The sequence below is a fragment of the Esox lucius genome, chromosome 4 (assembly GCF_011004845.1).
Source record: "Esox lucius isolate fEsoLuc1 chromosome 4, fEsoLuc1.pri, whole genome shotgun sequence".
Lineage (NCBI taxonomy): Eukaryota > Metazoa > Chordata > Actinopteri > Esociformes > Esocidae > Esox > Esox lucius.
The window spans coordinates 32,372,194-32,385,923 of record NC_047572.1 but is presented as its reverse complement, the minus strand read 5'-3'; the positions used below and the strand labels follow the sequence as shown (position 1 = coordinate 32,385,923).

The 13,730-nt window shown below is 44.4% G+C and overlaps 1 protein-coding gene across 2 annotated transcripts in view; it reads left to right on the top strand.

Moving 5' to 3' along the window:
* Positions 1-13,730, top strand: part of dlg3 (discs, large homolog 3 (Drosophila)) — a 90,594-nt gene that overhangs the window by 6,565 nt on the left and 70,299 nt on the right. Inside the window, exons 3-4 of one of the 2 annotated variants that reach the window (XM_010902899.5) lie at positions 437-522; positions 3,864-3,977. In XM_010902899.5, the coding sequence (XP_010901201.1) occupies positions 437-522; positions 3,864-3,977 (200 nt within the window). The remainder of the gene's footprint in view (positions 1-436; positions 523-3,863; positions 3,978-13,730) is intronic. The other variant, XM_034291715.1, reaches the window with a different exon arrangement.

Sequence of the window (13,730 nt, the reverse complement as noted above, 5' to 3'; positions counted from 1 at the left end):
ACTCAATTATTGGAGGAGGACGAGCAGGGGCGGGCGGGTGGCCAATGGTTAACGGTGGAAGAGCTAGCAGGATTTGGTAGCATTAAGGCCCGCAGTACACTGCTGTTCACAGTGGGGAAACAGCGCCACCTACTGGTAAAGGACTGATGTGTTGTATAGGCAGAACTGGCGACAGGTTTTCATGATCATATGATCTGATTGAAACCTATTACATCTATCCCTATAGGCAACAGACATGAAGGCCACTTCATGCTAGACTCTTTGCGCAACGGGTATTTGTGGAGACATCTCTGTAATCTCTCTTGCCTCTGTTAGAAAATCCGGGATGACATTTATGGAGGTTGGGTCTGTCGGGACGTAGGCCTGATGATGAACACTTAAGTAATTGAATCATACATTTATTACGGTAACTTTGTGTTCATTTAATTTCCTGTAGATATCCAAGAATGTTACCAGGTGACCCTACAGCTGAACACAGTCCAGGGTGGGGGAATGGATGAGAGTGCTGAGCGTCCAGTGGCGGTAAGAATCTTTGAGACAGGCCCTCTTCAATACAGTTGTAAACAATGAATTTACATTTAAGTCATTTATCAGACACTCTTATCCAGACCGACTTCCAGTAAGTGTCTACATTTCTAAGAGCCAGGTGGAACAAGCACACAGTTTAGTAGTGTGTTCTGATGAAATAATTAGTTACCTGCAAAGGTCAGTGATGGAAAGAGGACCATACAAATAATAAACATAAAACATAAATGGTTAAAGAAAGGCAGCAAGAGGACATGGCAGTGGAACTATTTTAAGAACTCTATGGAAAGCTGAGTTTTTAGATGTTTTTTGAAGATATGTGGATTCTCCTGGCCTCCAGGGGAAGCTGGTGCTACTATTGAGGTGTCAGGGCAGAGTAGATGCACAAAGATATAAAGCTGATTCCAGTAGTTTGCCTATATAAATGCTTGTAAATTGTCGGCCACATTACAAACATCGCCAAGTGGGTTAACCCTATTGGCTGATGAGTAATGCATGGGTTAAACCTATTGGCTGATGTGTACTGTCTGGGTTAACCCATTGGCTTGATGATGTCCGGTTGTGACGCGCTGGCCTCAGAATCGTGGGTTTGGTTGGCGATGCCACACGGGCCTGCCATCACAAGTCCTCGCAGTGACCTCACAGTAGTATTTATAGACAAGCTGGAGACAACCAACTACGAGGAGTTATATCAATTATTCACTTAAAAGCTGGCGGGCGGAGGACACTAGTCCATCTGCAGCCTGTAGCAGTAAACATGGGCCATTCACTGTGGAGCATGGTTTCTATTGATCTGCTTCAGACTAGGACCTTGTCATTGGTGTTTTAATGGTCCCTGAATGGGAGGTGACAGCTGATTTTATGTGGCCTAAATGATTTAATATCGCCTCATAACTTTGTTTTCCGGTTATGACCAAATGTTAGGGCCCATTGAGTAAATGCTTCTCTGCCTGGGTTTTCGAGAATGACTTCTGCTTCCTACTACACACTGTGTGTGTGTGTGTGTGTGTGTGTGTGTGTATGTGCGTGCGCATGCGTCTGCCACAACCGCATTCTCAGCTGCTTTAAGTGAAGAGGTCTTTAATGCAGAAGTGATAGCATGCGATAAATAAATCCCGGATATCAGAAATCTCATTTTCCTGCCACGCACATTTGGGTCTTATGTCCCGTCATAGTTTAACCAGCCTCCATAACAATCAAGTAATGGCAGTGTGTCTTTTAAATTCGTGTGCTAAGTCTGAACAGCATTATGTACGGTCAGTGACATAGAGATTACTTACCAGATTGAATAGATGGATTAAAGGGGTACTTTAGGATTTTATTTAACTCCCTAGAGTCAGATTAAATTGTGTATATTATTTTTCCGTGTTCAATTTGAAGGAAGTTGTAGACTAGCGGTAGTTAGTTTGCTAACTATTATTAGCATAAAGAATGGAACTCTGCTAGCTGTACCTATAGACTTGAAGTCATTGTGCTAAGGCTAGTTAGTGTTGACTTTACAAAACCATCTGCTATTGTTTTCCTCATACTGGAATTTTTTTTGTCAGAAGATGCGTAGTACGCGTAGTACAGTTTATAACTGCTATTTGTTCACATAAAGATTTATGTGTGACATGGCATGATTGGGAGCCAAACCTGGAGAGAGAAAACTGACTCCTTTGGTGAAGGTGAGTGTCTGAATGGTTAAACAAACATTCCAGTTATTGAAAGAAATTGCTGGCTCCACAGACCTACATGTGTATTTCCTGCTCTTGGCAATTAAACTTTTAAACCTCTGTAATAAGGCCCTGAATGGGAGCCAGACATGTTTAAAACAATGAGATTATCATTCATTGAATTAATTAGTCAGAACCCTCATCTCATTGGCCCTTGCCAATCACGCCCACACCATGTTCAGGCAATGACACACCCCTATCTGAGGGGCTGGCCAGTGAGGAGGTCCTCATCTGCGTTCCGGGTGGATGACACTGGAGAATGTCAGGAGAAATAAGAGTCTGCAAATTAACTGATTTGGTGCAGAGAGCCAGGTGAGGGGGGCTTCTGTAGAGATGGAAAGAATGAAGCTGGTTTTTCCAAAAAAGATGGACATTTGCATGTGTAAGGTTATCATTACGATGTAAAAGATACATTTTTGTGTGTGCGCGCCACAACTCCATTTGCATCCATGTGTGCCTGCATGCTTTCATAATCGATTGGACTTACGAAGCGCTCTTCTGGGCCGGGTTGGGAATTTTGGAAAAGCTCTTTTGGAAAAAGGAGTTTGGTTGCAGGTACTGCCAACAGACCCCTACGTAGGTGACTGTAAAAACGCTTCCCTCCCTGGCTACTCCGAGGTCGCTGTTCCTGGGCAGCGGTGGCAGCTGATAGGGCAAGAGGCACCCTGACCCTTTTGCTGTCAGCTGACCTGCCTGTCAGCTCCGCTAAACCCTCCCTGGCAAGAATCGGACCAGTCCGGCGGCACCGCATCACGTCCTGTCAAAGCGTGGCACAGCAGTGGCAACACACGTCCGTTCTGTTAATGGCGCCCTCTGCTGTTTGCTGAGTGTCTGTGCGGTTTGAGCTGTGGAGATGCTTTCAACAGTCCACAGGTAGACCAAGCCTCTGTGTGTGCATGAGATTTAACCTGAGCCTTGAGTAATAGTGGAACGGTTTACCGCTGCCAACTTCTTCACGTTATTTCACACCGATCCCGTTTTGTAGGTTCCCGGTGTCAGCCCAGAACACGGGAATAACTCCACCTCGGAGGTCCGTGTTCTTTAGTTTTCCTTTCTCTTTCCTAGGACACCGTTGTTGGTCGTCTTTGACGGACTGGACTGTCAAACGCTGTTTAATCTCTGGCCTTTTGACATTTTATACCCGGGGCACCACTGACTGTTTGCACAACAAACATTGGTCAGTAAATGCAAGTTAGCAGAGAGCAAGACCAGAGGAAAACCCAGTGCCTGTATCCCTGATGGATGTTACATTAATTATAGATGTTGTTACCACATTGTGGCATTAAGAAAACAGATCCAAAGTTTGAATCCCGCAGCCCTGTGTTCTGTGGCTGTGAATGGGAGTGTCTGCTAAATTATGGAAATGTAAAACTGAATTATTTCAAATTTCCTTTTACCTCCGAAAATACAAGAAAACATATTTTCCTATCTCCAATGTTTTGATGCTGTTGTTGTGGTTGGAAATATTGAATAAATAAATTCATACGTGTAAATGCTGTCAGTGGAAAATGAAGAGCGACCGCTACTGTTTCCAGTGTGTCTTTGGCTGCCTTGTCCGGTGGTGAACTCTGCAGGTGTTTTAATGTCACTGATACATGGCATGGTTTTGTGTCCTTCATGCAGAACTCTGGAGAGGAGGAAGGTGTGTCACGGGTTCGTGTGACCAGCAGGAGGAACACTCAGAAAGTGGAGCGTGTTTCAGGGCTGGTCAGCCACTCCCACATCGAGACACCCCAGGTCAGTCTCCCGGGGTCTGCCAGGGGGGGCGCCGAACGCACCGTAATGTGAAGCGAGCCCCAAAATATTTCACCCAATCAGAGTCTCTCACAGCCCTCTTCTCGGTCGAAACCAGCGTGCAGTGCCCTTATCGTCCCGTCTGTTATTTTCCCCGAAACTCGATGACCTTTTTGAACGTTTTCCTCCATGCGTCACGGCGTGTATACCACGCGGAATCCCAGAACATCCCCAGTGACTTAAATCAGTGAGATCAGTTGCCATGACCACCACAGCTTTCGTAGAATTCATCCGGTTGCCCATGTGAGAATATTCCTATTGACGTGGGCTTTACAGTGAGATGGTTGTGGAGGTGGGGGCTGGAATAAGGGCAGGGGGGGGAATGGATCTCTGAATTGCAGGTATATAAAGGAAACTAAATTGGTGGACAGTATGAGGCAGAAGAAATGAATGTCATTATTCCGTCTGTAAGGTCGAGATCCATAAGTCCATCCAGAAGCCGCCCAAAAAAAAAAAAAACGTTGAAACTTCATAAATGTTTGAGGGATTGGTGTTATAAGCACTGTGAATTAACTGTATAGTAACTGTATAAGGACTGTATTTCTGCTTCCCAGGCTCTCACTTGTCTGGTCAGCTAATGAACAGAATGGCTTTTAGAAAGCCTGTACTTGTATGGGCCAATTCATGCTGAGCGCCGAGGGTTTATCTGGAGTTCTATGGGAAGGATAAATGGATACTAACTTAATGGCTCCAGCAAAACAGTGAGATAATACAGAGGTCGTTTATTTCAGGAAGAAGGGCTAGGGTTAGGGTGCTGAGAAGTGCTTTGTGAACTTTCGTTTTTTTGTACTTCATTGTCCTACAGTACACTGGGCTCTATAAATAACCTTGGTTTCACTCAAGATGAGCACATGACCTTTGAAGGTTGTACTAGACCACCTGCAGACTTTGCAGGTAGGGACGTGACATCAGTGTTAACAATAAGAATGTTGTTCTGGGGTGGGGGGCGTCTTAAATAATACTGGGCTCCAGACTGTGACTGAACGGTCTCAGTTTGTAACCTTTTCTTGTGGATTTCAAGTAAAATGTTTCATTAGTTTCACCAGTACGACCTGCAACAACTATTTTTTGTAATTCCAAGCTTCATGATTTTGCAAATGCTAAGGTGAATCATTCTTGTGTTGATGTCAAACTCTCTGCTTGTGTATGTTTGGCAAGTTGTGCTGGTGGCTCTCCAAACCAAGGCAGCTACCGCCCTACGCAAATGAACATTTTCAAAGTGAAGCGGTAGAAGAGCTGGAAAGAGCACACTGAGCTAGGATGACGAGACCATAGCACGCCTGTAATATGCAAATTCAAATCTAAATCAGAGATTTTTCTACAAAAAACAGGCTCCTTCTCAGTCCTCTCTTGGCATACTTACCTGGTAAAATAACAAAACAGTAAAATACAATAGTCATTTCATAAATAATAACAATATGTAATAATACTAACTGTTTCATAAATAATAATATGTAATAAAACAGTTGCTGTAACCAATAAGAAACACACAACTTCATACCAACAACTTTTCACAATGATGAGTTTCAGCACTTTAGTGCAATTGAGCTTTCAGACACTCAAACAACCTTCCACACACCCACCCATCCACCTTCCACACACCCACCCATCCACCTTCCACACACCCACCCATCCACCTTCCAAACACCCACCCATCCACCTTCCACACACCCACACATCCACCTTCCACACACCCACTCATCCACCTTCCACACACCCACACATCCACCTTCCACACACCCACACATCCACCTTCCAAACACCCACACATCCACCTTCCAAACACCCACCCATCCACCTTCCACACACCCACACATCCACCTTCCACACACCCACCCATCCACCTTCCAAACACCCACCTATCCACCTTCCAAACACCCACACATCCACCTTCCACACACCCACACATCCACCTTCCAAACACCCACACATCCACCTTCCACACACCCACACATCCACCTTCCAAACACCCACACATCCACCTTCCACACACCCACACATCCACCTTCCACACACCCACCCATCCACCTTTCAAACACTCACCCATCCACCTTCCAAACACCCACCCATCCACTCATCCACCCACCCACCCACCCATCAATCACCCACCCATCCATCCATCCTCCTACCACAAACATTTTAATCACCCCCCCACCTACCCACTGAATCTAACAAAAGGTCAATAGATTAGATCACAACATGAGTCGTTTCAACCGATTCTTCGAAGAGGAAATATTGCGGGCACTTTGTGAGCTGGGCTAAGTAGGAAGTGTAATCTATTTTGGTTTTTATTGCCCTCTGTTTGCTAATGTTTTTGGTGCTCTCCCAGAAGAGTTCTGGATTCAAGATGCACGCAGGCTTGAGTATTTTTAAAGATATATTTCTGGGCATTTTATGCTTTTATTGACAGAGGAGAAAAAGTGGGAAAGGACAGGAGGGAGTGTACTGAAATAGCAATGGACCAGAATTGAACCCAACAGTAAATGCATGCTGGAGCCAGAGGCTTAGAGCCTATTTAGACTACAACCATTGTCGTTGAAGTAAAATAATAATTCTGCAACATGGTTAGCACTCTATGAAGTGTTAGCGCTCTATGAAGTGTTAGCGCTCTATGAAGTGTTAGCGCTCTATGATGTGTTAGCGCTCTATGAAGTGTTAGCGCTCTATGAAGTGTTAGCGCTCTATGAAGTGTTAGCGCTCTATGAAGTGTTAGCGCTCTATGAAGTGTTAGCGCTCTATGAAGGGTTAGCGCTCTTTGAAGGGTTAGCGCTCTGTGAAGGGTTAGCGCTCTTTGAACTGTTAGCGCTCTGTGACGTGTTAGCGCTCTGTGACGTGTTAGCGCTCTGTGACGTGTTAGCGCTCTGTGAAGTGTTAGCGCTCTTTGAAGGGTAGTGCTCTATAAAGTGTTAGCGCTCTATAAAGGGTTAACGCTCCAAGAAATCATCTGTTGTTTTTTGAGTTATTGACCATGAACTTCAGTTAGACCGTTTTGTTACTGTCTTAGTTTTTTGACAATGGAATATATTTTACATTTTTCCCAAGCTAAAAAAACTGAAACTTTCTCTTTGATGAAAGTTTTTTATTTCCCACCAGTTGACATTTTATATATATTTTTTTTCTCTGACACAAATCTGGCAACAGTTATCGTTCATCTAAATAAAACTATCAGAGTGTAAAAACGCTTTTACTGTATACTGCTAGACCAACCTCTGCCACAGAATGTCAGAATAAATGCTGTTTGTTGCTGCTATAGTTTTGCATGCAATTGTAAAAAATACATTATTTTATACATTTTATTTTATGGGTTTTATTCTCATGCTTGATATCATCTGTCATGAATCCATACCAACTGGGAACCAACTGATGTATGATGCAGAAATAAATGAATCAAGTATGGAAAGAGCAGATCAGCATTTGGTAGATTTTATGTTAGGATGCAAAACTTCAAAACACCTTTACTGCTAGTCTTCCTGAGGAAGTTATGGACAAATATAGATGGGCGATATGCCTGATTTGACAGGCAAATTAAACAATACCAATAATATGAAAGATCATTTTGCATTGTACTGCCGGACAACTTTTCCATTCTTTGAGGGGGGGCTGAAACATGTTTTAGGGCTCAGTATGTCAGCGCCAGGTGGAGGATATGGTCCAATGTTGCACGGTAACCTTTTATAATATGCAACGTTTCCTATTTTCAAACTTAAATTTAACAATGGAGACCACACGCAAATTGTGAAACTTCTGCATGTGTGATGAATCGTCAGATTTCAAATGTGTGTCAGAGTTCTGTAATGGACTGTAATCTGCACTGGGTCATGTTACCTCAGAACGGAGGGTTGTGACTCACCTGCTGTCACACAGACACTGTCTGTCTGTCTGTGTGTCAGACTGTCTGTCTGTCTGTGTGTCAGACTGTCTGTGGGTCAGACTGTCTGTCTGTCTGTGGGTCAGACTGGCTGTCTGTCTGTGGGTCAGACTGTCTGTCTGTCTGTGGGTCTGTCTGTCTGTGGGTCTGTCTGTCTGTGGGTCAGACTGTCTGTGGGTCAGACTGTCTGTGGGTCTGTCTGTGGGTCAGACTGTCTATCTGTCTGTGGGTCAGACTGTCTATCTGTCTGTGGGTCAGACTGTCTGTCTGTCTGTGGGTCAGTCTATCTGTCTGTCTGTTGGTCAGTAACCGTCTGTCTATCTGTGGGTCGTGATCCATGTTGACTAGCGATCTGTGTCTCATCGCAGGCCGTGTTTTCACATGCCTTCCCGATCACAACCGGCCTGGCGGCACATGGCTGCATAACGCCCGCAGGTGCTGGCTTTTCATCCAAGCCGAGAACTAGTGCAAGGGGCGGGGCGTTTCAGAGAAGGGCTTGTGGGGGGGCCGGAAGAGAGGGGGCTCGCTTTCTGGTTTGAGGCATGCTTGTATGGGATTGCTGTGCCCATATTGTAATGAGAGATCTGCATGGTGAACAGCCAGCCTGGCTAACATGGAGCTGAATGGGTGCAGCGCTCAGTTCCTCTCTCTCACATGGAGGGGGGGGGGCAAACATGCAGCTCGGGAGGGATGAGGTGAGGGAGAGAGTGGGGGAGGATGGAGAGAGGGAGGGATGGCAAGAGAGAGTGGGGGAGGATGGAGAGGAGGGAGGGAGGTACAGGGGGAGGAGGGAGAGAGGGAGAGAGAGAGAGTGGGGGGAGGAGAGGGGGGGAAGAGAGAATGTGTGGAGGAGGATGGAGAGAGGCAGGGAGGGAGGTAGAGTGGGGGAGGATTGAGAGAGGAAGGGAGGGAGGGAGAGAGAGAGAGAGTGGGGGAGGAGAGGGGGAGGTGGCTGAGAGGCGATGGCCGGTGCAGGCAGAGCTGGACACACAGAGCTCAGCCTTCCTCGGGTTGCTATGGTAACCACATTCCTCCCCCCGCTGCATCCCCACAGACTCTTCTCTCGCTCTTTTTCTCTCCGATTTTCATTCCTTCTTTTGCATCTCTCTTTTATTCCCAGTTACATTTCCAGCATAGAATCCACAAAAAGATGCATATTAAAAGAATGCATTCCACACCTCCTCAAATGAGGCTGTTGCATGGATCATATGATTTATTTATATTGCTTCTATGCAGAGAATGAAATGTGTAAATATAAGGGCATGATTATGCATTCTCGTACACACATGAATACACACACTCGTCATTCTCTCGCTCTCTGTTTCTCTCTCTCCTTCCCTCTATAGTCCTCTCTCTCCTCCCGTCTGTTCCCAGCATGCTCCAGTAATGCTCCCTCTAGTCATTACATTCCTTCCTACTACAAAGTAGCTGTCTCTAATCTTACCTGTGTCTAGTCTTACCTGTGTCTAGTCTTACCTGTGTCTAGTTTTACCTGTGTCTAGTCTTACCTGTCTCTAATCTTACCTGTCTCTAATCTTACCTGTGTCTAGTCTTACCTGTGTCTAGTCTTACCTGTCTCTAGTCTTACCTGTCTCTAGTCTTACCTGTCTCTAATCTTACCTGTCTCTAATCTTACCTGTCTCTAATCTTACCTGTGTCTAGTCTTACCTGTCTCTGTCTCTCTGTTTCTATGTCTCTAATCCTCTGTCACCTCCCACATTTCCCCATCACAGCCCCACCTACACCTTACAAGCCCTACATTACAGCCCCACCTATACCTTACAAGCCCTACATTACAGCCCCACCTATAACTTACAAGCCCTACATCACAGCCCCACCTATACCTTACAAGCCCCACATCACAGCACCACCTACACCTTACCTGTCCTACATCACTGCCCCACCTATACCTTACTTGTCCTACATCACTGCCCCACCTATACCTTACAAGTCCTACATCACAGCCCCACCTACACCTTACTTGTCCTACATCACTGCCCCACCTATACCTTACAAGCCCTACATCACAGCCCCACCTATACCTTACCTGTCCTACATCACTGCCCCACCTATACCTTACAAGCCCTACATCACAACCCCACCTACACCTAAAAGACAGAGTACATCACCTTTTTAGACAGAGTACATTACATTTTTGCACCACAACAATATCTTTGAATGTTCAGGTGACCAGTAAATACCCTGCTATCTTTCTATTTGTTTCTTTTCCTTCCCTCTCTCTCTCTCTCCCTCTCTCTCTCTCTCTCACTCCGCTAACTCCTCTCTCTTTCTCTCTCCCCCTCTCTTCCTCGATCTCACTCCCCCATCATTATTTTATCAGTGGGATGTGCTGTGTTTGGTGAAGCAGCTGTTCTTTGCCACTGGGGCCTATTAATAGGAGTCACACTCGTGGAGCTTTGTTTTCTCTGGTAGAGCAAACTGTAGGCACCTTGGCAGGTTACATTCTGGTTCAGTGCAAAACAATATGTGTGTCTGTGTGTGTGTTTGATTTGTGCGTGAGTGAAGAGGTATAAATACAATTGTAAAAATGAAAACTGCAGCCTTGGGGGGACATGTCGTTGTCCCTATGTGGATAGGGGTGTTGTAGGCTTAGGGGTTATGTTTAGGTTTAGGGTTACACGTTATAATTGGCTGGCCTGGGGTGGCCCGACCGTGTAAGCCGACGCCTCTGGTATGACCTCACCACGGCAGCATGGGGCTTGAATCAGAAAAAACCTCTCCTGTATCTTTCCCACACAGTTGCTTTCAAATAAAGCATCAGCATGCAAAATACATAGCACTATGCGAAAGTAGTAGGCCAGATAAACGTTTTTTCAAATTGCACAATATAAAATTAGAATGAATGTAAATAAAATTGCTATTTCTTCTGTTTTGCAAATTGTAATTGATATATTTTGAGATGCTATATGAAATTAAGAAGCTGCGCAAGTTGAAGACTGAAAACACAGTGGAAGACCTTAAAAAGCAGTCTTCATTTGATATACAGCACTTTAATCTCACTTTGTTGAGGGACAGATGGAATTACACTTAAGTGCTTGCTCAGGATTTGGCAGAGTCAACTGGTGCCTAAGTTCACACGAGTATAACAATAAATATGTTTGAATAATTGGCAAAAACATAATCTTTCAGTATGATAACAATGTTATACAATTTCTTTTCAACAAATACAAATATTCTTAGGTGGCCTAAGACTTTTGCATATTACTATATATATATTTATATTTTATTTTTTATGATTACAATTATGGTTTTAGGGTTCAGTTGAGGGTTCAAATTAGGGGTTTGGGGGTAAGTTTAGTGTTCAATTTGTTTGTGTCATACCTACAGAGGCCTCATGTTATAACCAATGTCATTTACCTTGGATGTGTTCCTGTGGACTCATTGGATGGTTGTTTTTCCTCTTCCTTGGGAGGAGAGTAACCTGGTCGTACCAGTCTCGGTTTGAGACTGGTTACGACCAGTGTTTAGTTGGTTGCTGCGGAGATATTATCTTGCTACATCCAGTAACTGTCTTGCTCTCGCTATGTTCCTTTTCTCCTGTCCAGAGCGGTCAAACCGTCTCCAACCCTCTCCTACTCTTAATTAAGACAGCAGAACAGGACTGAGACCGAGAACGGTGTCACTGTTCCTTTAAGACTGACAATCTGTCCCTTCTCCTTACATGGGCATGCATCCTGTCAGGTGACCCGGGGAGTAGTCACATGGCTTCTCTGGGAATGCATAGAAATAACCGGAATGCTCTCTGCGATGGTGATGATGGCTATGTGTGTGTCAGTGAGATTGTTAGAGGGTGAGGGTGTGTGTGTGTGCTGGGTCTTCCAGGTGGGTTTATGTAATGGGGGATGTGAGAGCTGACAGTGGGCTGGCAGATGTATGGTGAATCGGGGGCTGTTGTTGCCCTCCCCTAAGCCAGAGGAGAAGTCTTTCCTTAGCACCATAAATCGTTTTTCATTTGACACACACAGACACACACACAGGTAAATTCGTACTCTCATTCATTTAGTCTCTTCCAGAAACTTCTGTACTAATAGGGAACACATTGTCATTGTGTACATGGGATACTTCGGTAATATGAACCATTAGACAATATAACAAGAGGATAATTGCTGTTGCTTACTGTTGAATATTGTTGGTTAATGTTCGATAAAGCTTTTAGTCAATCAACATTCAGTATTCGAAGCTACCTCAAATTGATTTAAGACTCTGACCATGTTGGTTAAATCTGCCTGTCAGTGAAAATAATGACAGATTTGCTACAAATAACCCCTAAAAAGACTGAATTGCAGAGACGATTCCCAAGCAACTACACGACAATCCAGAGCAAAGATCTGTTCCAGACTAGAGGACTCCAATGGTGAAACAATGAATGTACGGTATTGGCATTCACAACAATCCTCAAATCTCATTGACTACTGAAGTGTTGGATCAAAAGGCCTGTGTATTCAATGCCACCAAGAGTGCTTTTACGCTACGATTGTTTCATTTAGATGAACAAGACAAGTTGTCAGATTTGCGTTGCAGATACATAAAAAACTAATATATTATAGTCAAAATGGGTGATCCAAGTCAATTGTCGTGGGACACTTTTCCGACAGATATTCCCTGCGCTTCCTGAGAGCTAAAGTTGATGTCCATGGAATGAACGCTCCATCTCCATTTACAAAATCAGAAAATTATATATATTTTTTACATTGAGAAGCAATTAGAAACATCTGACAACTGCGCCAATACAATTCTGCTATCACCAGCCACACCACTTTGATGGACACCATGTTAGTTACCAGGTGAACAACATTATCAGTGAGTTTATACTACTTCTAGATCAGGTCTCAGGCCAAAGCATGTGTGCAGATTCTGTATGTCATTTAAATTGAATTGTATTCACAGCAGTTGTTGTTGTTTAAATATACTCCAAGTCTGAACGAGCTGATGTAATGCGCACACATTCTGCTGTGTTCCAGACCATTTCTCTCTGCTCTGATGTCATTGGTTGCCTCCTAGATCGCTGTACCCCTCTTTCTTCCTCTCTCTTATCTTTCACCCCCCCCCCTGTCTTTCTTTCTCCATCTCTCTCCTATCTCTCATTCCCTTTTTTCACTCCATCTTTCTCCTCTTTCGCAATTCTGTCTCCTCCATCACTGCTCTCTGTATTCTTTCATTCCTCTCTCCTCCATCACTGCTCTCTGTATTCTTTCACTCCTCTCCTCCATCACTGCTCTCTGTATTCTTTCACTCCTCTCTCCTCCATCACTGCTCTCTGTATTCTTTCATTCCTCTCCTCCATCACTGCTCTCTGTATTCTTTCATTCCTCTCCTCCATCACTGCTCTCTGTATTCTTTCACTCCTCTCCTCCATCACTGCTCTCTGTATTCTTTCACTCCTCTCCTCCATCACTGCTCTCTGTATTCTTTCACTCCTCTCCTCCATCACTGCTCTCTGTATTCTTTCACTCCTCTCTCCTCCATCACTGCTCTCTGTATTCTTTCATTCCTCTCCTCCATCACTGCTCTCTGTATTCTTTCATTCCTCTCTCCTCCATCACTGCCCTCTGTATTCTTTCATTCCTCTCCTCCATCACTGTTCTCTGTATTCTTTCATTCCTCTCTCCTCCATCACTGCTCTCTGTATTCTTTCATTCCTCTCTCCTTCCATCTCCCTGTCCTGCTGATATGAGAGTGCAGGCAGTGGATTGGTTCTGACTAAGGAGACCTAGCAACATTTTTATATTTCATATTATATAATCTTTAAAGGAGTAGGATTCTTTTCCCCGGAGGTACTCGAAACGCCCCCATGCACTCCCATAAAC